Source organism: Natator depressus, chromosome 27 (genome assembly GCF_965152275.1).
Source record: "Natator depressus isolate rNatDep1 chromosome 27, rNatDep2.hap1, whole genome shotgun sequence".
Classification (NCBI taxonomy): domain Eukaryota; kingdom Metazoa; phylum Chordata; order Testudines; family Cheloniidae; genus Natator; species Natator depressus.
Genome location: NC_134260.1, coordinates 14,975,676 through 15,000,469, shown reverse-complemented (window position 1 = coordinate 15,000,469; position 24,794 = coordinate 14,975,676). Strand labels below are relative to the sequence as shown.

General features: G+C 60.1%; 1 protein-coding gene across 4 annotated transcripts in view; it reads left to right on the top strand.

Moving 5' to 3' along the window:
- STAT3 (signal transducer and activator of transcription 3) overlaps positions 1-22,126 on the top strand; it is a 33,908-nt gene extending 11,782 nt beyond the window's left edge. The window contains exons 2-24 of one of the 4 annotated variants that reach the window (XM_074940967.1): positions 4,545-4,691; positions 5,731-5,875; positions 7,525-7,623; positions 8,271-8,366; positions 8,479-8,560; positions 9,227-9,321; positions 10,114-10,265; positions 11,243-11,401; positions 11,584-11,676; positions 12,637-12,696; positions 13,054-13,083; positions 13,210-13,303; positions 13,504-13,551; positions 13,979-14,062; positions 15,612-15,710; positions 16,379-16,514; positions 16,913-16,965; positions 17,048-17,142; positions 18,039-18,178; positions 18,665-18,877; positions 19,134-19,176; positions 19,633-19,745; positions 19,993-22,126. In XM_074940967.1, the coding sequence (XP_074797068.1) occupies positions 4,564-4,691; positions 5,731-5,875; positions 7,525-7,623; positions 8,271-8,366; positions 8,479-8,560; positions 9,227-9,321; positions 10,114-10,265; positions 11,243-11,401; positions 11,584-11,676; positions 12,637-12,696; positions 13,054-13,083; positions 13,210-13,303; positions 13,504-13,551; positions 13,979-14,062; positions 15,612-15,710; positions 16,379-16,514; positions 16,913-16,965; positions 17,048-17,142; positions 18,039-18,178; positions 18,665-18,877; positions 19,134-19,176; positions 19,633-19,745; positions 19,993-20,048 (2,313 nt within the window). In that variant the 5' untranslated portion in view covers positions 4,545-4,563 and the 3' untranslated portion in view covers positions 20,049-22,126. Of the gene's footprint in view, positions 1-4,544; positions 4,692-5,730; positions 5,876-7,524; positions 7,624-8,270; positions 8,367-8,478; positions 8,561-9,226; positions 9,322-10,113; positions 10,266-11,242; positions 11,402-11,583; positions 11,677-12,636; positions 12,697-13,053; positions 13,084-13,209; positions 13,304-13,503; positions 13,552-13,978; positions 14,063-15,611; positions 15,711-16,378; positions 16,515-16,912; positions 16,966-17,047; positions 17,143-18,038; positions 18,179-18,664; positions 18,881-19,133; positions 19,177-19,526; positions 19,746-19,992 lie in introns of those variants that run through there. The other 3 variants (XM_074940966.1, XM_074940969.1, XM_074940968.1) reach the window with 3 other exon arrangements.
- The last annotated feature ends 2,668 nt before the right edge of the window (positions 22,127-24,794 follow it).

The window sequence follows — 24,794 nt, the reverse complement described above, 5'->3', positions numbered from 1 at the left end:
GGCACAACTCCTGCTGAAGCTGTGTGAAGTCGACAGGATCAGACTCTAGGGCCTTGGGTCCCAATTCAGCAAATACTTTAAGCAGCTTGTGTGCTTGTAGCCAGGCATGTGCTTAAGTACTTTGCTGAATTGGGGCCGTAGCCATTTAAATATCGGCAGCTCTCCTCAGGGTTTGGCTCTGAGGGGCGCTGTGCAGTGCACAGGCTAGGCTGCCTGTCCATGGCTTTTCAGAATTGCTTCTGGGGTGACTTGTGTGTCCCACTGGGGTGAAGCTCACCCTGTGCACAGAGCTAGCACCAGGCCTGTGCACCACAGAAATCCCACTAACCTGGCATGTGGCCCTGGAGCTGCCCCTCTGCCCAGGGCCGAGTTCCCTCGTTGGGTCCAAGTCGCATGGATATTGTGTTGTGTGCCGATCTGTGTCTTCTCAGCCTCTCCATGGTCAACCTTCGCTTGGAGGCTTGAATAGCCAAACTAGCAAGGTTTGGACTCCTAACACCAGCGCTGAGGCAGGTGGGGGATTAAATCTTTGCAGGTAGGGGCATGGGGGAGGGTTAGAGCCTGAAACTCTTCAGCACTTGAGAGACTGGCTCTCGAGTCGGAGCAGGGTTATTGGTGCTCTGAGCTGTGTGGGCTGCTCGTGTTTCTTGATTACTCATCTTCGTGCTTGGTGCCCACCTCCGGTTGCAAGAGGAGACGGTGGTGCTCGGCTCGCCAGGAGTCGTTCCCCCTGGTGTTAACATACATCCTGTGAAAGCCGCTGGGCCATGTAATGTCGTGAGGGGCGCTGGTGGGTTTGTAAGGGAGGGAGGGAGGGGGAGATCTTCCTGAGGACAGCACACACCCACTGTCCCCCCAGCGTGTCTCTTTAATCCCCCAGTGATGTGGGTTTGGCCTGTGGCTCAGGGTTCACTCTTCCTTTGCATAGACCAAGGCTGTGTCCTGGGAGTTCCCAAGCCGGAGCCGCTGGGCACTGTCCTCTGGTGCTGAACATAGAGGGTTGTGTGGGGTGCAAATCCGTGCGGGTCTTGGGCCGCTGCAGCAGAGCCATCCTGACCGCCAGTTGCAGGTAGGAAGCCAAGAGCAGCTTTGCTGAACGGGAGCCCGAGGGGTCCCTGAGGCACGCGCCTCACCCAGAAAGGCGAGCAGTCCCACCCCGCTCAGCAAGCACGTTGTCCAGGCCCGAGCCACTGCCTTGAACCGGGCGGGGGCAAGCACGTTGTCCGGGCCCGAGCCACTGCCTTGAACCAGGGTGGGCAAGCACATCCTTAAGGGCTCTGCTGAATCAGGAGCTGAAAGTGAGGCACCTAAAACGGGGATGGGTTTTCCCCAGAGGCGTTGCAGGCCCATGGAAGTCAGTGGCAGGGCCCCTCTGGCCAGCAAAACCCACGTCCTATCCAGGCTCCTAACTGAAAGCTGCAGCCGTCGTGAACTCCCGTGTCTGCCTGCAGCCTCCTGGGCCTCTCCCCGAGGAGCACGTGTGACTCTCTGTTGTCCAGAGTCCCATTGTGCCGGGTTGGCGTCCGGGCGGCTCCTGTGCCTGGTGGCAGCCGGGACATGACATTGCCCCTGCAGGCCCCGAGCGGCGCAGGAGCTGCTACTGGTTGGGTTGAAGGGAGAAGGCACACTGGTAACTGGCTGCTCTTCAGCAGCATTAGTCGCGGGTACGCTGCTTCCTGTGGCTTGCTCGTGCTTTAATAAAGAGACCTCTACCGTGGCCGCGCCTAGCCGCTCACCAAAGAGAAGATCTTCAGGCCACCCCCACCCCCAGATGAGTAGAAGATGCAAAATAGTCAGGGACCTTGCCAGTTCTAAGGGCGAGCGTGAATTGTGTGGAAGGGGGCTGCCTTCAGGATCCCGGGCCGTGTTGGTGGCTGGGGCTACAACTCAATGATTTTGGTTTTGAAACCAGCTCGTTCTCAAACAGTGCTTGGCGCTGGTCCAAGGCAGAAGTGTTGTTGCATGTAGGAAATGGCTCGCCCGGGAGAATCTGACTTTTGCTTTCTGTGTTGCTGAACTGAAATGGTGTCGCTCTCCGGCCAGCCCAGCGTGCGCGGGTGAAAACGCTCCAGCGGCCCAGAAAACCAGTTGCTGTGCTAACGAGAAGACAGGCAAAAGGCCGGGGCTCTCGAACGGAGCCCCGAAGACCCCTGTGGATGGGATGTGTCTTAGGGGCCTCGAGGGGAAATCAGTGTCCTGGGGTCTTGCGCTCAGTGGCATCAAACTAACCCTGAGCAAATGCCTGGGAGCCGCCTCTCTCCGTGCGCTTCCCTGCTGCTGGTGGACGGGTGGACAAGTAGGTGCAGTTGTATCCTGGCAGCAGAAAGGGGGCGGGGGGCACGAGAAGTGGCCTACCAGGAGGCTCTAGCCTCTTGTTTGATTTTCCTCATTAACCTTCTAACCACAGGTTTCAGAGGAGCAGCCGTGTTAGTCTGTATTCGCAAAAAGAAAAGGACTCCTTGTGGCACCTTAGAGACTAACCAATTTATTTGAGCATGAGCTTTCGTGAGCTACAGCTCACTTCATCCGATGCAACCACAGCACTGCCTGGAGCCAGGCTCTGAGCCAGAACGCTAGCCGGGTGCATGTCCGCCCCCAGGGACCACAGAGCGAAGCCTGGGGCTTGTGCCGTGGCATCGAGCTCCTGAAAACCAGCGTGTGCAAGGCCCTTGTGTTGCAGGGTGAATTTCACTCCTGCGCAGGGAGCCAGCACGGGCCTGTGCAGGAAAGGGTGAGAGGGGAGCGTGGGCTGACACTGCACCAGGGTGAATTTTAATCTTCAAAGTCTAGCTGCCCTATTATGCTAATAACCAGAGATCTGTTCACTCAGGCAGCTCATTCTAGACCAAGGTTCTTTCCAGTTGCAGATGGACCCTAGGGCAGATGGGTCAGAAGATAGGCCTGAGATTAAGGTTGTCGGATTTATCTTTTATTCCTGAGGCGTCTCTAAATCCCCTAGTCAGAGAACTTGGTCCTACCTCTGTTTAGTGTGTCCTTCAACCTGTCCTGCTGAGTGTTGCACGGAGCCTTTCCGTGAGATCCTGGGGAAGCCAACAGCCTGTTATCTGGCCCATAGCAGCTAGTCCTGGTGTCCTGGATCCACAGGATCGGAGCTACACCCCAGCTTTTGATCAGAACCAATCAGTGTGCCAGACCCCCAGGGGAGCCCCTCTACCTTCAGGGCGGGCCACTCTGGGCTGCAGCCCCCTTGCTTCGCTGTTAGTCTGCCCTGAGAGCAAACGTAATCCTTCCCCCCCATCCCTCCCCCCAACAGCAATGCAAAGTGTAGGGGGAAATTGAGGCATGCTGTCACGGAGTCCCTGGGCGATGCTCTGGAACTGCTCCCTATGAAGCCAGGCAGGACTCTGGGGAAGTCTCCTTTCTGGGAGCAGCCTGTCTGCAGGACACACAGCTCACCCGGCTTCCATCTTCCTGGGTCTGACCTCGGAGCATTCAGCCTCCTCTGCCCCTCCATGCGCTTCCCACAGCGAGTCCGCCCAGGCGGGGTCCTGGGGAAGCCAGAGGGTCCTGCCCCCAACTTCGCAGTCAGACGTGACTCTCAGCCAGTCAGTAAAACAGAAGGTTTATTAGATGACAGGAACAAGGTCTAAAACAGAGCTTGTAGGTACAGAGAAGAGGACCCCTCAGCCAGGTCCATTTTGGGGGGCAGTGAGCCAGACAACCCCGTCTGCACTTCACTCCATGTCCCAGCCAGCCCCAAACTGAAACTCCCTCCAGCCCCACCTCCTCTGGGCTTTGTCCCTTTCTCGGCCAGGAGGTGACCTGATTCCTTTGTTCTCCAGCCCTTTCGCTCTCACCTTGCAGGGGGGGAAGGGCCCAGGCCATCAGTGGCCAGGAAACAGGGTGTTGGCCATTCTCTGTGTCCAGACCCCTGCACACACCTGCCCTCTAGGGCTCTGCAATGATCATACACCCTTATCCCACCACCTAGATACTTAATAATTGCATAGGGGAAACTGAGGCCCCCCACACTATTCAGAGGAAACATTAAGAACAGTCCCACTTCGTCACACATGCACAGGATTCATAGAAACACTTCTGGCAAGTCCCACTTGCCCAGGGGAGGCGCTCAGGGTGGGCCGCTCTGCAGTGTTTAGGGGGAGTTATTTTTGTCTCCTGTAGGCAGAGGGGCAATAACAAAGCCAGGAACGCCTCTGAAAATAGGGAAGACCGGGTCCGTTCTTTCTGCTGAATTCAGAAATGGCCCAGGGGATTTCCATCAACCTTAAATAAAACCGAACTTTGGGCGAAGATCAAGCATGGGAGATGCCACCCTTTCAGGCGGCCCACCAGTGGGGCTAGGAGCCTGGCAAAACGGGGGTGGTGTTTAAAATCTGACCGGGACCCTCCCCACAGGCCTGTGATGACAATCACTCGTCACTCCAGCGTATGGGTCTGACGCTGTGGCAGACGCCCCGCAAGAGTTGTTCCCCGGTGAACAAAGACGCGCCCCTGGAGCCCGCGGCGGCCCCCTGCGGCTCAGCATCCCTGCGGCTCTGACGCGGTTCTCCGTGTGTTGCCAGGTTTCCAGAGCCGGACGAGATGGCACAGTGGAACCAGCTGCAGCAGCTGGACACGCGCTACCTGGAGCAGCTGCATCAGCTGTATAGCGACAGCTTCCCCATGGAGCTCAGGCAGTTCCTGGCCCCCTGGATCGAAAGCCAGGACTGGTAAGTCCTCGTGTCTGCCCGCCTGCTTCGGGGCATGAGCCAGCCTCCAGCGCATGGGGGTCAGGCAGGGACTTACCTGGGGCGGGTATCCCGTAACTGCAGCAGCTGGGGGCGGGAAACTGCACTCGGTGGGCACCTGGCCTGGCAATTCCTCTGTCCAAACCTCCTGCGCTTGGGCTGCTGTTGCCAAATGGCGTGGCAGCACTCTGGCCTGCTGTGGCTGTCTGGATGACCCTCTCCCATGCCCGGGGCCGATACCAGGGCTAGATGCCACTGAAGTCACGCCTGGGGGGTTTCAGGCTGCCTGGCCCTGGTGCTTAGCCCTTTGCAGAGGGTGAATCTGGCCATTGCTGAGCATCTCTCCTAGAACCGGAGCTGGTGGAGGAATTTGCAAACACAAGCACTTCCCCTCCCCTCTCTCCTGTGTCACTGGCCGACCTGACGCTGCCAAGGTGGTGAACATTGGTGTGTGTCACACCTGCAGGCAGGTAGGGCAGCTCGGGGCCGGGGCTGGCTGGAGCACTTTTAATGGTGGATTTGACACATCGCAAGCAGGTCTGGGACTGGGCGCTGGCTCTCGCAGACTCTCCCCGCGGCGGGAGGTGGAGGGGACCGATGCAGAGCGCGTACTCGGCTTGCTAAGACTGACTCAGGCTGAGCTGTCGGGCAGCCTAAAAACGTCCCCGTAGAATTTGCATGCACAGCTGCCTGCATGAGTGAGTCGGGCCTACGCGCACGGATGAGCAGGTTTCTGCAGCCACTCGACTCAGGTGTGCAGACGGCGCCTCTTGCTCTTGCTGGGGCTTGCCTAGGGGGCCCACGTCAGGCAGCTGGGTGCCCGGGGGGGGTCACACCCCAGCAGGGAGCCGGGGCCTGCTCTCACTGTGCAGGTGGGAGTCGCTCCCAAGCAGCCGATGGAGTCGCCCTGGGGTGAGCAGAGTGGGGCCCGTGCTGCTGGCACGGACTGTTCCTACCCCCTCCTTGCACCTGCTTTGCGTGGCTAGTTGAGTCCCGCCTCTGTGCCGTCCCTCCCACGCAGGGCGTACGCCGCCAGCAAGGAGTCCCACGCCACGCTGGTTTTCCACAACCTCCTGGGGGAGATCGATCAGCAGTACAGCCGCTTCCTGCAGGAATCCAACGTCCTCTACCAGCACAACCTGCGCAGGATCAAACAGTTCCTGCAGGTGGGTGCCGTGCCACCGGGCTGGGGGCCCCAGGAAGAGCCTCCGGGGTCAGTAGCACTGGTGGCAGGGTGGGGCGCTTGGGGGACGCTCTGCCTCCTGTCTCTCGTGCTCAGAGGCAGCGGGTTCTCGGCTCAGCCCGGCCAGCTAGTTAAGGATGCTCCCGTTGCCTCCCTGACCTCGGGACCCACGAAACTTATGGGCTCGACTCGCCCTCAGGCCCTGTCTAGCCGCACCACGTAGCCACGCGAGAAACCGCCGCCGGGCCCTTTGCACGGAGCTGTCGCTCCCTTCAGGCAGAGTGTTCCCGGCCGGCGTCTCGCTTGGCAGCAATGGGCAGGTAGCCACTCCAAAGCAGCAGTCCCACCTCGGCATCGCCTTCCCTCGGGGCCCTGGCAGCAGCAGTCTCGGGTCGGCGCCTGTCCCCAGCCAGGCCTGTCTGAGTCCGAGCTCGACGACCCCGCCCAGCCAGCCCCCAGCTTTCCCCCTTTACGCCTCCCTCCAAGCCTTTTGCCAATGTGTCGGGGTAGGACTAACAAAGCCCGCAGCAGCTCATTAACCCTTTCCTGGCCCTGTCAAGGCCCCTCGATCGCAGCAGAACTGTCCACATGAGGGGTTGCACCTGGGTAGCTATGCGGGTAACCCTCCTGCCCCCCAATGACGTGGCTCTGCTGGTCCGAGATCTTTGACAGCCCTTGCCCTCTGGCCCCTCCGGAGGGCTGATGGGGCCGTGGCGTGGCTGCTGGGGGCCCTGCCCAACACTCTGAATCGGAAACCCAGCGAAGCACGCGCTTCCATTGTCCCGCACCCAGCCCTCCTGCCCTAGCCAGAGTGCAAGCGGAGGAGTCACGAGGCAAGGCCTGGCCAAAGGTGGTTGGGAGCCTGGTTGGCATTTCCCCCTTCGCTCCTCAAGCACCAGAGAAGAGGCGGAGGCCACGTGATGTCGCTGATGAGCAGCCCCTGCCTCCCCACTCTGATGGCAGAGAAAGCCGTGTGCACTCTCGGCTCTGCCTTGTCTGCGACCTGAACAGGGCACTGTCCTCTCCCCTCCAAGGCCAATGCTGAGCTGCAAGGTTGAAATGCCCTTTGGGTAACGACCTCAGCTGCCTGTGGGTGGGTTAACATTCCTGCCCTACTGGTTTCTCACGACCCCACCACTTAATATCTCTGCTACACTCAGTCTTTGGCAGATTGGAGAACTGATAGTGGGCAGTGATACCTAGTGGTCAGAGCAGAGGACTGGGGACCAGGACTTCTGGGTTATCGTCCCAACTCCGACAATGATTCTCTCTGTGACCAGGTCACTTCCTGGGGAAACTGAGGCACGGAGGGGGCTTGGCAGGTTCTACTAACTACTTGTAAAATGCATTTGTGGCTCGTCTGTGTCCAGGGAGAGACCAGCAGTTCGTGCTGGACTCTGCAAAACTGTGACGAATCCACTCTACATTTTAGGCAGTGTTTTTGAGGGAGAACCTCATCCTAGCAGGCCGTGATTCCCAGTTCCTGTTAAACCCCTCAGCGGTTCCCTGAATGGCTCTGAAACACTCGGCCTTTGCCCTAGGCTTGAAAATCACCATCATTGTTGTCACCTGCTCAACGTTGGTTGGATGTTTTTGTTTTTCTCCTGTCCCTCTCTCCAAAAATGCCTACAGAGCAGGTACCTGGAAAAGCCGATGGAAATAGCCCGGATCGTGGCTCGGTGTCTCTGGGAAGAATCTCGCTTGCTCCAGACAGCTGCAACCGCGGCCCAGGTGAGAGCAGGGGGAGCTCCAGCTCTTCGCTGAGGCAGTTCCCTGCCAGACAAGCCCCCCGCCCCCCCTTCCTTGATGCAGAACAGGCCTACGCGCCCTTTGGGTAGAAGTGGGGGGGTGTAGGGGGTACCTAAGGCCTTGTGGGATTTGAATGGCCATTCGCAGGATCCATCAAGAAGGGGGCCATGTTCGCTCAGCGTGTGGGAAAAGTGGCGAGTGCAGGACGGCCGTTAGTTGGCTTGGGCCGCTGTTGCTTGTTTGCGAGGCAGCGCCCGCTCAGGGGCACAGTGCTAGTCCTCGCTTGGCTCGGGGGAGCTGCGTCACTGCCCCCTGGTCTGTGCGTCCACCTGTCTTCTCTCCTCGTCTGCGTTCAGCTTGTCACTCTGGGCATCAGCGTGGGGCGGGGGCATCTACTAAGATCTGGGGCCCCCGAGCTGCAATCCCAGGACTCGACGCTGCCTGTTTGATTCGTGGTGGGGAGGCAAATCTGCTTGCAAAGCCCTGAGCCAAGAGGCCAGAGTGCTCAAGCTGCCCGGCTGATCCAGGAGCTCGCTAGCAGCGCATGCGGCTCCCCCGCGGGCAGACAGTATCGCAGCAGGGTCTGCGATCCGGCTCTCGCAAACGCCCATCTCCTTTCCCCTCCGCAGCAAGGCGGGCAGGCGTCGCACCCCACGGCCGCTGTGGTGACGGAGAAGCAGCAAATGCTGGAGCAGCATCTACAGGACGTGCGGAAGCGGGTGCAGGTAGGTCAGCCCAGCTGCCCGGGGACCAGCCCTGGGGATCCCCACCCCATGGCCCTGCTGAGTGTGTTTGAACCTCTGCCCCTGAGATGACCCCCGACCCCTCACCTTGCAGGATCTGGAGCAAAAGATGAAGGTGGTGGAGAATCTCCAGGACGACTTTGACTTCAACTACAAGACGCTGAAAAGCCAAGGAGGTAAAGGGGGAAGTGCCTGTCCAGAGGGGAATGTGCCAGGAGGTGCAATCTGGCGAGGCCTGTCTGAGCCAGCGCTGGGGGCAAGCCTGGCATTCCTCCCACCGAGGGCAAAGACAGGGCACTGGCCTGCAACTCGGGAGACCCCAGTTCTATTCCTGGCTCGACCACAGACTCCCTGTGACTCGGGGCAGTCGCTCAGTCTGTGCCTCAGCCAGTCCATGGGGGTCGCGCTCTAAACCTCAGCGTGCGGTGGGGATCCCAGCCCGGCGGGACAGTCACCGTCTGGGCTTCAGGCCCCCAGGCAGTGGGGATCCTGATGCTGACCGGGGGGGGAAGGGGGATGAGGATAAATACGTGAGAGGTTGGGGGTGGTCTGCTACTCCCATGTTGGTGCGGGAACAATTCGTGGGGGTGCTGAGAGCTGTTGAACCAAACTGTAAACCCTGTACGTGATGGAAACCACTTCAAGCCGGGGGTGCGGCAGCCCCAGCGCCCCTAGTTCCAGCACCTATAGGGCTGGAGAGATGGAGAGTTAAAACCAAAAGCCCAGCACCTTCTGCTGGACAGGTGACTGAGCAGGGAGCTGGGGGGGCACTGGGCGCCCCGTGCTGGGAGAGGGCTGGGGCGCGTGCGCTTGGCGAGTAACTCGCTCTTCTCCCCACCCAGACATGCAGGACCTGAACGGAAACAATCAGTCTGTCACGCGGCAAAAGATGCAGCAGCTGGAGCAGATGCTGACGGCGCTGGACCAGATGCGCAGAGTACAGGGCTCTCCTCCCCCTGCTTCTGTCTGCCCTCTGCTCAGCCTCCCCGCCCCCCCCATGCCCTCACTTGTCAAAGTCCCTGGGCGGTTTCCTCTCGGGCACCAAACCGGCCTCCTCTTGTCTTAGGCACGAGTAGAAAAGACCAAATGAAAGAGCGGAGGCAGCTCCTGCCTCTGTCAGCAAGTGGCCTCGTGCCGAAGAGCAGCTGAGCTGCGTAGCGGGACGTGCCCGGCCTGTCCGTGTGCACACGTCAGACGTATCATGTGTGATCTCGCTGACCCAGTGCAGGCGCTTTCACACCTACCCAGCCCTGACTTCTGCTGATTCTGTTTGAAAGCAAACAGCTGAGTCGATTGCCACCCCCAGGAGTTTGCAGTGACTTCCCTAAATCCACTTCCCAGCTGCCGTGTGTTCGGCGCATCTAGTGTGTGGAGAGCAGCCTGGGGCCAGGCCCCCCGGAAGGGCTCTGCTCCCACGTAGGCACCATGACACGTGGCCAGAACGGAGCTTGGCAGGTTGGGAGCTGAGCTGGGAAATCTGGCCCCACCTCTGAGCATTGAGCACTTGAACATCTGTTCCTAAATGCAGTGTCGGGATGCTCAGATACCACGGTGAGGGGCTTGATATAAGCACCGGCTAGAACAGGACACGCCCACAGAGCCGCAGTAGAAGCCACTGGTGCTGGCAGACCTGCAGGTGCCTTTCAGGGGCTCCTCCCGTCTAAGGGATCTAGAACTTGCAGGGACTGGAGGGATCCGGCGACACCTGACTGTCTTGTTCCCTGGACAGGGGATTGTGAGCGAACTGGCCGGGCTGCTGTCAGCCATGGAGTACGTGCAGAAGACGCTGGCAGACGAGGAGCTGGCTGACTGGAAGAGAAGGCAGCAAATCGCCTGTATCGGGGGCCCTCCCAACATCTGCCTGGATCGCCTGGAAAATTGGTGAGAACCCATGAGCCCCCCCCGCAGCCTGTTCCCATTAGTGCTCCCCAGCGGAGAGCCGGCTGGGTGCTGCTTGGATCCCGGGCAGAGAATCCTAGAATCAGAGAATCTCAGGGTTGGAAGAGACCTCAGGAGGTCACCTAGTCCAACCCCCTGCTCAAAGCAGGAACAATCCCCCACTAAATCATCCCAGCCAGGGCTTTGTCAAGCCTGACCTTAAAAACTTCTAAGGAAGGAGATGCCACCACCTCCCTAGGTAACGCATTCCAGTGTTTCACCACCCTCCCAGTGAAAAAGTTTTTCCTAATATCCAACCTAAACCTCCCCCCCCCCCCCCTTGCAACGTGAGACCATTACTCCTCCTTCTGTCATCTGCTATCACTGAGAACAGCCTAGCTCCATCTTCTTTGGAACCCCCTTTCAGGTAGTTGAAAGCAGCTATCAAATCCCCCCTCATTCTTCTCCTCCGCAGACTAAACAATCCCAGTTCCCTCAGCCTCTCCTCATAAGTCATGTGTTCCAGCCCCCTAATCATTTTTGTGACCCTCCGCTGGACGCTTTCCAATTTTTCCACATCCTTCTTGTAGTGGGTAAATTCAAACCGCCAGGAACGGACCTCTGTCCCTGGCCCCTCCTCCCGCCTGGCTAAATAGTCCCCAGTGTCTCCCCCGCCCAAACACGCCTCGGGCCAGCCCGCCTGGCTGCCGGAAGAATGAATGGTGGTCGATTGACAGGCCCATCAAACCCTTCGCCCCAGCGGGTGTGACGACTCGGGGCCCTGCCCAGACCACTACTGAGCAATCTACACCCTTCTCCTTTGCAAACCGTGTGCCTCGGGCGTTCTCCTGCAGCCCGCGGGGAAAGGTGCTGGGCGGGGATCCAGGCCTCTCCCCTCTGCTGGCTGCAGATTGCTGGCGCCCAGGGCAGTAAGAGGCTGAATGAGTGAGAGGCGCTAACGCGGCTCCCCCCTCCTCCAGGATCACATCCCTCGCAGAGTCCCAGCTCCAGACGCGGCAGCAGATCAAGAAGCTAGAGGAGCTGCAGCAGAAAGTGTCTTACAAGGGAGACCCGATCGTCCAGCACCGGCCCATGCTGGAGGAGAGGATTGTGGAGCTGTTCAGGAATCTAATGAAAAGGTACCGTGCGTACTTCCCAGGTCACGAGGGCAAATCGCGGCTCCCGCTGACCCTGTGCGCGACTGGAAGCAGCTATTGCAGGGAGGAGGCTGGCAGCGCGGGTGTGTCTGGGAGGCAGGTCTCTTCCCCCCCCCCCCCCCCCCAGGTCCGAGCATGACGCCCCATATGCTCTCGTCCCGCAGTGCCTTCGTGGTGGAGAGGCAGCCCTGCATGCCCATGCACCCGGATCGCCCCCTGGTCATCAAAACTGGCGTGCAGTTCACCACCAAAGTCCGGTTAGTCTTTGTTTGTGCTGGGGGAGCTGTCGAGGTGGGGAGGCCAAATGCACAGTCGCTGTTAGCGTGCATCTGGAGGGTCCTTTCGCTCCTTCGTCTGGCTGGAGAACGCCTGTCCTGCCAGGGTGGGGAATCCGGCCCAAATGGCTGCAGGAGCAGGCCCCTTGTTGACACAGCGCCAGCCACTCTGTTCCCGGAGACTGCGGGTTCTTGTTTCTCTGCCCCTGCAGCCGGGGCTGGCGGGAGGACATGGCAAGTGCTCCTGCACCCGCAGCTGGTGGCGTTTCTGCCTCGACCGATCTCTTGGGGCGTGGTGCCTCTGCTCGCCCACGTGCCTGGCTCCTGTCGCCATATTCCCATTGTGGCTGGTCTCCCCTGGCCCAGCCTCTCCCACACGACACCTTTCTGCTCCGTCATGTTGGAACGCTTGGCAACAAGAGCAGCATGACCCCAGGCCCCGGGTTTGGAGGCGGACGCCCCGGTGCGGTGTTGTCGTCCAGCGGCTGGCGTTGGAGCTCCTAGAGTGGGGAGGGACGGGCGTGAGGTCGAGAGCTGGGGGATCCCGAGTGCTGATCCCAGTTCCGCTGTGGTCCTGCCACGTGGCCTGGGACCAGACCCTTCCCCGGTCAGATCCCCAGCTGAGAGCCTGTCCCCTGAGTGCGTGGGGGAGCAAGGGGGCAGTGGGTGCTAACAGCCTGACCCTCAGAGCACCCGCAGCTCCCAGCACGCTCGACAGCAGCTGCAAGGGCTGGTACCCTGGGAATGGGGCTCTAATCTCCTGGAAGCGGAGACCTCCCTGGGCCTTTGCCTGGGAGCCTTCGTGGGAACAGCGCTGCCCCAGTGCTTAAGTGGTGCTTAAACCTCCTGCGATTCTCCTGGGATGCTCGGCTCGTGGCCACCGGCGAAGGCTGCTCTGGCATCCAAACGGCTCGTGCTGAAACGCCTGCTGCCTTCTGACAGGTTACTCGTCAAGTTTCCTGAGCTGAACTACCAGCTGAAGATCAAAGTCTGCATTGACAAGTGAGTATTGTGCTCTGGGCCGTGCTGCACCCGCGGGGCTGGGGAGGAGTCGCTGAACGAAGGGCCAAGCCGTGGCCATGGGCTCTGCCCAGGCCCCAGCCTCTCCTGGGGGAATCCGCCCTTGTGCTGAGATCCAGGAGGAGCGAGGGCCCTGTGGGCACAGAGGAGGCTTTCATGCCCACTGCACGTGGCTCTCGTTCGGGTGCCCTTGGGCTGCTGGGTTCAGGGTGCGCATGAGCCGTCCACACGAAGTCAGGGCCCCTTGGGAGCTGCAGTGCCCACCTGGGTGGGGGGCATAAATGGGATGTGCCCTCCACTCCGGAGCGAACCAACACTGTGCCTCTGTCTCCTCTGCAGGGACTCTGGTGACGTTGCCGCGCTCCGGGGGTAAGTGGAGCCAACGCGTCTTGTCTTCCTCCGTTCCCTGAGGCGCGTGTCGTCCCGCCCCCTGCTCTGTTGCTGGGCTCTGGGGGGTCCTAACCATCCTTCTCTTCCCCCCCCCCCCCCCTCCAGGTCCCGGAAGTTTAACATCCTGGGGACAAACACCAAGGTCATGAACATGGAGGAGTCGAACAACGGCAGCCTGTCGGCAGAGTTCAAGCACCTGGTAGGGAGCTGGCCTGGGGCCCGGGGCCCGGGAGCTGGCCTGGGGCCCGGGGCCCGGGAGCTGGCCTGGGGCCCGGGGCCCGGGAGCTGGCCTGGGGCCCGGGGCCCGGGAGCTGGCCTGGGGCCCGGGGCCCGGGAGCTGGCCTGGGGCCCGGGGCCCGGGAGCTGGCCTGGGCTTTAGCTTGTCCCTTCTCTTTGCAGACACTGCGGGAGCAGAGGTGTGGCAACGGGGGCAGAGCCAACTGCGACGTGAGTGTCTGAGCCTGCGCATGTGGCTGGAGAGGCGGCCTAGGGGGCCCTGAAGGAGACCCCTCTGGTCCCCAGCCCAGAGGGAGGGGGAGCTCCCGCCAGGCTCTCCTCCTGGGCAGCCCCTCCAGAGCTCACTGGAGTTCTCTCCTTCTCCAGACCGTCTGTAGGGAAGATCTTGTGCGCCGCATTCTGCAGGGAGGCAAAGCAACCCCCCAGCGGGCCCCTGCAAAACGGGTCAAGCCTGCATGTACCCGCAGGGCATCTGGGGAGCACAGGCTGCTGCTGACCTCACTGTGCCCAGGCGCCAGCCCACTGGCGCCCCATGTGGCTCTGTGACCCAGAGCAGTGCCTGGCCTGTCAGCTGCCTGGCCCCCAGGGGTGGGGGGAAGCTGGTGTCCTCTGAATGCCCTCCCTGTCACCTTCCCAGGCCTCCCTGATCGTCACAGAGGAGCTCCACCTCATCACCTTCGAGACCGAGGTCTATCACCAGGGCCTGAAGATCGACCTGGAGGTGAGTCCTGTGGGAATTGCTGCCAGGCGGAGCTGTGTATCCGTCCCCCTGCTCCCCGGCGGGAGCAGAACGGGGTCGCCCAGCCCAGTGGGGAAGGTGCCGCCGACTTCCCCCTCAGATAAAGGCCCCGCTTCTCCGATGGCTTGTCCAGGCCTGTGGGAGCAAACGCCCCACCTGCGGGTACACAGAGCATTAGGCAGAGCGCTGTCTCTCACCTCTATTGCTGGCCTTCGCAAGGCTCCCAGGAGGAGATGGGCGAAGGGAGGCAGGACGCTGCTGTGGCCTCGGCACTGGACGAAGCCGCTCATGGCAGAAGGGGAGGCCAGCTTGAGAAGGGAGAGCGCGCTAGAGACGAGGCTGCGCTCGCATCAGGGACCCCTGGCAGGGCGCAGCCAGGCGGCGTGGCTTGCAGCATGCTGCAGGGCCTGGGCCGGGAGATGGGGCCGGGGCAGGTGGGGGGTGTGTCTGGAGGGACCTAAGGAAATAACCATGTCCTATTCAACATATTCATAAATGATCTGGAAAAAGCAGTAAACAGTGAGGTTGCAAAATTTGCAGATGATAGAAAACTACTCAAGATAGTTAAGACCCAGGCAGACTGCGAAGAGCTACAAAAGGGTCTCTCAAAACTGGGTGACTGGGCAACAAAATGGCAGATGAAATTTAATGTTGATAAATGCAAAGTAATGCATTGGAAAATGTAATCCCAACTATACATATACAATGATGGGGTCTGAATTAGCCGTTACCACTCAAGAAAGAGATCTTGGAGTCATTGTGGATTGTTCTCTGAAACCATCCACTCGGTGTGCAGCGGCAGTCAAGCAAACAGAAAGCTGGTAATAATTAAGAAAGGGGTAGATAATAGGACAGAAAATATCCTGTTGCCTCTATATAAATCCATGGTACGTCCACATCTTGAATACTGCATGCAGATGTGGTCGCCCCATCTCCAAGAAGATCTATTGGAATTGGAAAAGGTTCAGAAAAGGGCAACAAAAATGATGAGGGGTCTGGAACAGCTTCCGTGTGAGGAGAGATTAATAAGACTGGGACTCTTCAGCTTGGAAAAGAGACGGCTAAGGGGAGATATCATCGAGGTCTATAAAATCATGACCGGTGTGGAGAAAGTAGTTATGAGAAGTAGTAAACAACACTTCCTTAACACCAGAACTAGAGGTCACCAAATGAAATTAACAGGCAGCAGGTTTAAAACAAAAGGAAGTATTTTTTCACACAACACTCAGTCAACCTGTGGAACTCATTGCCAGAGGATGTTGTTGTGAAGGCCAAGACCATAACAGGGTTCAAAAAAGAACTAGATAAGTTCATGGAGGCTAGGTCCATCGATGGGCAGGGATGAGGTCCCTAGCCTCTGTTTGCCAGGGCTGGGAATGGGTGACAGGGGATGGATCACTGGGCGATTACCGGTTCTGTTCATTCCCTCTGGGGCACCTGGCATTGGCCGCTGTCGGAAGACAGGAGACTGGTCTAGCTGGACCCTTGGTCTGACCCAGTAGGGCCATTCGTATGTGTCTCGTCTCTCTAGACCCACTCCCTGCCTGTCGTGGTCATCTCCAACATCTGCCAGATGCCCAATGCTTGGGCGTCCATCCTGTGGTACAACATGCTGACGAACAACCCCAAGGTACGTGCGCGGCCTGCCCAGCAGTGCCCTGCCCGCCATGTGGCCCCTGGGTGGGAGAGACTCAGCAGATCCCCCAGAGGAGCTACCCCGAGAGTGTCTGTCTCTGCTCAGTTGAGCTGCCCTGGGCCTGAGCACTCCAGGTCAGACCCGTGTGAAACGCCCTCCGAACCCGAGTCTGTGCGCCGCATGTCGGCAGCGCTTTGAGTGGTGGTGCACGGCCGGTCTGCCTGAGCCTGGTCCCTTGTGCAAGGGCTGAGTCTGCACTGGTCTGTCACGTGGTTGGAGGCCGCAGCCTGGGGGCTGGAGCCACAGGAACCCCTCTAATTCAGACTGTGCTATGATCTAGAAGGCCCAACTAAGATCGGGGGCCCTGGCACTGCACGTAGACAGTGAGACAGTCCCTGCCTCAGAGAGCTTCCCAGCCACCCAGACGAGGCAGAGAGGAGAAGAGGGGAAACTGAGTCCTGGCAGTTGCTGGCCCGAGGTCACACACAGGGGGGGTAGAGGCACCGCCCATGGGATGGCAGTCCTTCTCCCACGGTACCCTGTCCAAGTGGGGTGGGGAGTTGGGCTGGGCAGCATCCCCCTTCGGGCTGCCCGCTGCAAGCTGGTGTGTTTCCCAGCCTCCGTCGGCGTCGCCCACGGGGAGGTTTCATTTTCTCCCGCAGAACGTGAACTTCTTCACCAAGCCCCCGATCGGCACGTGGGACCAGGTGGCCGAGGTTCTGAGCTGGCAGTTCTCCTCCACCACCAAGCGGGGCCTCAGCATCGAACAGCTGACCACGCTGGCAGAGAAACTCCTAGGTAATCTGCCCTGCCCGCCAGAGGGCCGGGCTGGCTGTGCCCATGGATTCTAAACCCCTTAGGCAGGCGGGTTGTCTTGAGGGGTGTGGGCTCTGTCCCTGAGCCCAGGGGAGCCTGCCCAGCGTCCCAGTGGAGGTGAAACTCGGCAGGAGGCCTAGCCCCCGGTGAGCCCTGCCCGGGCAGCTCTCGAGTGGCACGGCAGGGTCCGTGCCAAGTGACGCAGGCCAAAGGCAGAGGCTGAGTTTGTTCCCAGCCTGACTCGCTAGCCGGGAGCATGGTGGCAGCAGCCCGTATGGCGCATGGGGCTCTGCGGTTGGGCTCAGTTCATGGACCCGTGGAAATGCCGTTCGTTAAGGAAATTGCTCCAGTGCTAACGACCTGCTCTGTCCCCACCCTAGGGCCAGGCGTCAACTACTCCGGCTGCCAGATCACGTGGGCCAAGTTCTGCAAGGTGAGCACTGCCCCACGGCACGTTCCTGCTCCACGTTCCCCTCCCCGAGCCTGCGCTGACCGGGCATCTGTCTTCCCTGCAGGAAAACATGGCTGGCAAGGGGTTTTCCTTCTGGGTCTGGCTGGACAACATCATCGACCTTGTGAAGAAATACATCCTGGCGCTGTGGAATGAAGGGTGAGCCGTGGCCCCACCCCTAGGATCCTGGAGTCTGGGGAGGGGCCTGGGCCCCAGGGGATGGAGGGGCTGAGACGGGAGCTGTAAGGTGGCTGCCGGGGGGAGTGTCCATGTCTCCTGTAGCTCAGTGACTCCCAAAGCCTGGGGTGTTCTCCCGAACGCCAGCCCCTGTGAATTCCCCCTGGGCTCGGAATCGTGCTGGGTCCCTTTGCAGTCATTGAACTTTGTTTCAGGCGCTGATGCAGATTAGAAATGCGGGGTGCACACTTTACTGGGGGTGCATTAGCCCTGGGAACAGCTCAGCCAGGGCTGTGGTGCAGTCTTTGAATCAGGACTGGGGTCTCTTCCTGAAATGTGCCCTAGCTCCGCTGTGGGCTGGATGCTGGAGCTGGGTGGGCTCTCTGGCCTGTGCGGTGCCGGTCAGGCGGGGGGCTCGGTTGTTGCCTTCTGGACTGAGCGCTGGGAAGCTCTGCAGCCAATATCTGGCCCTCAGGACATGCCAGCCGGCCCGTTAGCCCTGGCAGGGTGGCCCAAGTGTATCAAATTGGCAGCCCCTCCCGAGGATGCTCGCGGGGCTGGACCACAGCTCCTTCCTTCCCTCCCGGCCACGGCGTTGGCTGCATGGTGGCAACTAGCAGGAAGAACTGTACGGAAGGGTCAATGGATCTGTCTCCGCCAACACCCCGGGGCAAAGCAGCCCCTGGAGAAAGTTCCTCTCGCTTCAAATTGTCTGCATGCCCACTGGGACCGCGCCTACCGTCCGCAGCAGCGGGGCGGGGGATCCCTTGTGACAACAACGTGCAGCCCCAGCCACGGCCGGCGGCGCTGGGAGTGGGGGAGGGAGGCGGCGATACAGCCGATCGCTGCGTGGCTCAGCACTGTCTCCCCTCTGCCAGGTACATCATGGGGTTCATCAGCAAGGAGCGGGAGCGTGCCATCCTGAGCACCAAGCCACCAGGCACCTTCCTGCTGCGGTTCAGCGAGAGCAGCAAGGAGGGGGGCATCACCTTCACCTGGGTGGAGAAGGACATCAGCGGTACGCACCCCACGGGCAGAGCTCGTGTGTCCGGACAGGGCCGGGCACTGAGCCGCGGGGAGCCGCGTGGTCCCATTACTGTGGAGCAAGGCGCTTGTGATCTTAGCGTGTCTTTGCCCAGCCCTGCAATCAACTCTGCCGCCCGGCAGTCAGCCAGGGTCATGGGGGGCTTGGACCCCGCTCTCCTGAGTCCCCAGCCAGCGCTCTAAACCCTGCCCCTCCTTCCCCACGACAGTCGCTATTTGTGACACGTGAGCCGGGTAACCGTAGTAACCAGCCCCGGGGTGCCGAGCGCCTGGTGCTGCCAGGAACGGGGGGTGTTCGGCCCCTCCCAGGCTCCCTGCTGCCATGCCCAGAACCTGCCTCTGTTCGGTCGCAGCGGCTCCGCGGCGGCTGGCTGGGCTGTCTCTGTTCCTGGTCGTTCTGCGGGGCGGTTCCCAAGTGAGCCAGGGCCGGGCCGGCGTGACCTGCTGCCTCCCCCTCTAGGGAAAACCCAGATCCAGTCCGTGGAGCCGTACACCAAGCAGCAGCTCAACAGCATGTCGTTCGCGGAAATCATCATGGGCTACAAAATCATGGATGCCACCAACATCCTGGTCTCGCCCCTGGTCTACCTGTACCCCGACATCCCCAAGGAGGAAGCCTTTGGCAAATACTGTCGCCCGGAGAGCCAGGAGCACCCTGAAGCTACGGACTCAGGTAGTCGTTGACATTCCGCCCCTGCTGTCCGGCCAGTGGCTGGCGAGAGCTCTGCGGAGAGGGAACGTCGGGGAGATCTGGCAGCTGTGAACGATCAGTGTCACGATGGCAGGGAGCTGCCTCCCGGCCTGGATTGATGCTTCCTGCGCTCGTGCGTAGCGAAGCCGGCCCATCTGTGGCTGGCCAGGTATCCCAATAGCGGGGCCGTCCGGGGTGGGACAGATGGCATTCAACTAACCGGCTCTTCTCCCCACAGGCACTGCACCATACCTGAAGACCAAGTTCATCTGCGTCACCCCGTAAGTGTTCTCCGAGGAGGCTGCTGCCTGGGGGTGTCTGAACACAGGGTTGCCCTGCTCTGTAGGAGCCACGACAGACGTGCCTCGACTGAGAGCGAGACTGTTTTGTTCTGTTGCAGCGAGCCCAAGATCCGGCCCTGTTGGGCTGGGAGCTGCGCAGACACGCCTGGAGACGCCCCGTCCCAAGGAGCTCGGAGGCTCGCCGGCTCAGCCCCGCAGAGTGTGGGGGGAAGGGGGTTCTCGCCATTTTGCAGATGGAGAAGTGGGAGCCCAAGGCACAGGGTCACTCAGGAAGTGGGCGCAGAGCTGGGAATTGATCCCAGGGCACCATCCTTCCCCCTCCCACACAGGCTCAGCTCCGTCCGATGCTAGGCAGCCTCGCTGCAGCGGTGATGGACGCGGCTCTCGGCCTCTCATGGCTTCTCTTGTGCTGTCCTCCACCCTCTCCCGCTACAGAACGACCTGCAGCAATACCATCGACCTGCCCATGTCCCCGCGCACGCTGGACTCGCTCATGCAGTTTGGCAATAACAGCGAGGGAGCGGAGGCCAACGCAGGAGGCCAGTTTGGTAAGTGGGCAATGCCTGGCCCCCTGGACTTAGAAACCTGGGGCCCTCAGTGCCCCAGGGCATGGGGCCTCTGATCACTTCGAGCTGGCAGGTGACTCAGGATCTGGCGCCAGCCCCCTCTGAGAGCCCAGCTCACCTTAGACCCTTCCCGGCCTGGTGGCTCCCCAGCTGGGAGAGGCGTGTTGTGTCCAGCTGGCTCTAGGGGCTCCCCCCGATCTGACTGGCTCCTGTCCCTGTTTCCCTGCAGAGTCTCTGACCTTCGACATGGAGCTGACTCCGGAGTGTGCCGCCTCGCCCATGTGAGGGCCACGCGCCCGGCTCCGCGTCTCGACAACTCTCGCTTCCCGGCTCCAAGTCATTCCCTCGTCCTGCTAGGTCATGCGTTCGCTCCATGCCCCAGAGCGTCCCCGGGCTGCTCCCTGGGGAGAGACGTCGGCCTTGGGGGGTCCCGATCAGTTCGCGGCCGTCTAACTGGAGCACCCAGTTGGCGCTCAGAGGTGGTGTCGGGGGGCTGGGGGGAGGGAACCTTTTTTTCTATTTCCTTCCATAACAAACGTTTTCTGCTCAATCAAGTGCCTGTTAGCATCTGATTGCCACCTCCATCCATGCGAAGCGCTTTCCAGACCTCCTGCAGCGCTGCCAGACCCTTTCCCAGCTCATCCCTGCGCTAACCTCCAGATCCCCACCAGGATTCGGTGAACAGGCCGCTGCTTTGCGGCAGCCGGGAAAGGAGCCTTGGAACCCAGCAGCCCTAACCCCCAGAGCTTTAGCCAGTCAGCACAGGGGTGAGGAGCGCGGAGACCGCGCCAGGCTGACCTGCCTCGCGCACCAGACGCCATTGAACGAAGAGGGCTGCGAAGCGACTCCCCGACAGGCAGGCTATTCCAATGGCTCTGCCTCCGGCCTCCAGGAAAGGCCAGAGGCTGGGCTGGGCGGGCCGTCAGCCCCGGTGCTGGGGTAACGAGTGGCCCGGCCGATCTGTCTCCAACGTGGGGAACAGCTGTCCTGGCCCCTGAGCTGGAGTCAGATGTACACGGCGCGGTTCAGCTCCCTGCCCATCTGCTGGGGCTCAGGCTAGACCCAGCATGGGCGATGAGCAAGCCAGGCGCCCGCCTCCCCCCTCCTGGGATGGCCTCTCCAGGCAAGCCCCCTGGAAATTGGCCTGCAGGGACACCCGGCTTGTCCTGTGTGCTGGGGCTGCAGCGGGGGGAATCTCCAGCGAGCAAGCCAGTAGTTCTCTCCCTGTCAGACCAGATCCACGCACTGTCTGCTGTCCCGATGCTCCCTGATCCCACGCAGCTGGGTCCTTCCTCCAGGTGGTCACTGTCGTGACAGTGGGGTGCCCTCAGTTACCGATCTGCTCTCTGGTGTAACCCGACTGGGCCCCCCCCCCCCATCCCCGCCCTGGCTGCTGGGCTCCTCAGGGCACTGAATCAAACGCAGTGTCCCTGGTTCTCTCCCTCCAGAGTTTAAACCCCACAGACCTCCGGGGCCGGCTGGCACCAGTTCTTGCCGCTCCGTGGCCCGCCAGCCCCATTGGACTGGGAAAGGAAACACCAAGTGGTAGGCACTAGACAAACCTGGAGGTCTTTGCCCTTCTTTTCAGTCGGAGGTCGGTTTTTCAGCGATAAGCTAGCAGGCTGGATGGCCTAGGAGAGTCAGCAGCCACCTCCCAACCAGCTGTGTGGGGTGAGGGCAGCAGGAGGAAAGTAATGACTCTCCTAGCGTCTGCCGGAAACGTGCCAAATGGCCAGCAAAGTGTTGTGGGTCAGAGAAGGTGGATCTCCTCTGTGGGGACTGGGTCGCCCTGCAGACAGTTGGCGACTGTATGAAGCCATTACACACAGACAGTTCTGTGCTGTGCTTAACCAAGCACCATGCTTTGAATTTCTCAGGCTTAATGGATCCCAGTATAGAATTGGCGTGGGCGAGGGGAGCGGGGGTGCAGAGCCAGAGCCGTCTGCATGTTACAGTGTGGTCTAAACCCAGGCTTATCAACACTGGTGGGTGTTTCCTTTTCTTCACTCAGAAGCCTGGAGAAGCCCCGGGCCACGGTGGCAGCAAGCGCCCGCTCTGAGCTGCTGCTCCAGGCCCTACACCATGGGCAGCCTTCGCATGGGGCTAGTGCTCTGCACTAGTGCGCTGCGTGGGCTCACACTCACCGACCTGGCCCTCTGGTGCAGACCTAGGTGTTCGGATGAGGTGAACACTGTTTGCCGACCCAGGTTTATTTCTTAACACAATAGCCGCCTCCTTCCACCACTGCCTCTCTGCTTCTCCATCATCCGGCCGCCTCCGGCCTGTACATCTCCTCGTGACGCTCAATACTGTAAAGATTTTATTTTTTGTATATTTTATTGCTGTATTTACAGGCTTTAACTTTCTCCTAAATAAAGGTGCTAAAGCGACTGTGTGCTCCAGCTGGATTAATTTCTAAGCAGTCACTGAGACTCGGTTGGGTTAAATGCAAAAACCAGGGACAATGAGAGAGGCCAGACTGGGTCAGACCACTGGTCCGTCTAGCCTAGTGTCCTGTCTGCTAGCAAAGCCCTGTGCCAGGTGCGTCTAAGGGAATGACCAGAACAGGGTAATTTATCGAGTGATCCTTCCCGTCAGCCAGTCCCAGCTTCTGGCAAACAGGCGTAGGGGACACCCAGAGCACAGGGTTGTCCCTGACTGTCTTGGCTAATGGCCATTCCTGGACCTGTTCTCCACAAACGTATCTAGTTCTTTTTTGAACCCAGTTATAGTTGTGGCCCTCACAATGTCCCCTGGCAGAGGTCCCTCGCTGACTGCATTGCCTGAGGTACTTGCCTTTGTCTGTTTTAAACCTGCTGCCATTAATTTCATTGCGTGAGCCCTGGTTCTTGGGGGTAGGTGACGGGGTAAACAGCACTTTCTCCACACCAGTCGTCATTCTAGAGACCTCGCTCGTCCCCCCTGTCCCCCCCCCCCCGGAGCTCTCTCTCTTTTCCAAGCTGACTAGTCCGTCTTTTCAATCTCTCCTCAGATAGAAGCTGTTCCATCCCCTTAATCATTTTTGTTGCCCTCCTCTGTACCTTTTAAATGTCTAATGTATCTTTTTTTTTGAGATGGGGTGACCAGACCTGCCCGCAGTAGTCAAGGTGTGGGCGTACCCCGGCTTTATATAGTGGCATTATGATATTCTGTCTTACTGATACCTTTCTTCATGGTTCCTGATATTTGCTTTTTTGACAGCTGCTGCACATTGAGTGGATGTTTTCAGAGAACTCTCCACAATGACTCCAAGAGCTGTGAGCAGTAATGGCTAATTTAGATCCCATGATTTTGTATGTAGAGCTGGGATTGGTCTTCCAATGTGCGTTTACGCTGCATTTATCCGCAAGGCAGCCCCCGCGGCCCAGGGTTAGATCATCTCCGCTTTATAGCAAGGTGGGGGAGCTGTATGGTAAACACCATGACAAATAGGAAAGGAGTTCCTGTTCTTTTCGCAGATAGAGACTAACACGGCTGCTACGCTGCAAGACAAATGATGCCTCTGTCCCGCCCCCCGTGGCTGCTTCTCCACCTATAGAAATAGCAGAACTGGCCCCTGCAGCCAAAGCTGCAGTTCCTGGACAGGCCTGGCTCCTTGAATAACGAAAGAGGAGTGGAGACTGCTGCCTGGCAGCTCTGCCTGGCAGCCAGCAAGACCTGTGTATTCCCAGCCTGCCCCTGGCTGTTCCTAGGGAGTCAGAGACCAGCCTGAGCTGCTCTTGTACCTTCTGCGGGTGCCATGCTCGGCAGGCAGGGCGCTCTGCCAGCCATGAACAGTCCGGGCAGGGACCCAGCCCCAGCCTCTTGCACTGAACTTTGTGGTTGGAGCCCCAGGCTGGGCAGGGCCGGAACCCCGCTGTCCCATGACTAGCCCCTCCAGCTCAGAAGCTGGGGGCTAGACAAGGTTATTGAAATGCCAGCGTAGGAGCCACAGGGCCTGGAAGTCAAGCCTGCAGGGCTAGTTCCCCTTTCCCAAGGAAGAGGGGGGGTGCCCGGGGTTGTGCACAAGCTCTTCAGATTGGCTTTTGTCACCCTGGGCCTGTCCCCTTTGCTGCCAGCTCCCTGCCCACTGCAGAGCAGCCCCTGGGCCAGAAAGCATTTGGCTTCTACATTCAGGGCTCGAGCCGAGCGGGCACCTTGCCCAGCCCTGCCATGGCTGCGTGTTCTATCTCCATGGTCCATCAGGGAACCTCTCCTGCTTTCCTGGGCCGGGGCCACAGCCTGGCTGTGGGCGCGGCAGCTCACCAGCACCACCTCCTGCCCCAGGGATGTCTTACGGTTTATATCCTCTGCTTGCTCATGCCAGCAGCAGTCGCCTGAACCAAGCACAGGCCTGGGGGCTTCAGGCCCGGTTCTTTTCTTACACTGAGGCACTGATGGGGGTTGGGAATGGTGCGGGAGGGGGGTGGATGAAACCCCCTCTGGTCAGTGTCCCCCATGTATAAAAGGAGGTGCTGGCTGCAAGGGAGAGAACGGGGGGTACAGGGCAGAGCCCAGAATCCTGTTACTGGCAGGCCAGCAGCATGGGCAAGGGGCTATTTGCAGGACAGGGAGGGGGCGGCTCACCTGTGCTCCAAGAGGGCACCCTGCAGGTTTGACAGGGGTGCTTAGCTGCTATCGCAGCAGGGAGGTGCTCCATGGCCCCTTGGCAAAGGAGCCACAGGAGGAGTGGATGCCCCAGCTCAGCAGCAGCTGGGAGTCAGGGCCCAGCCTAGTGCATTGTGCAGCACCCTGCGCAGACAGGGCCTAGCGCCACTGCAGGGGAGCTGCTCTCCCAGGGAGGGTCCCTGCTGCACCCCTGGGTGCCCGCCTGCAGGGCTGGGGCAGGAGCAGGGCCCTAGTGCTGTGTTGTGCTGCCACCTTGTGGCGAGCCGCAAAGCTGCAGCAGTGCCCAGCTGGGTTTCTTCACTTTAGAGCTTGGCCCGAAGCAGGGGGGCTGCTCCTTTCCCCAGCCCCTGCATGCCCCGATTTCACTCCCTCCCTGGGGGCCGGGGGACCCCAGCGCTGCCCCGCCTGCCCCTTGAGCTCATG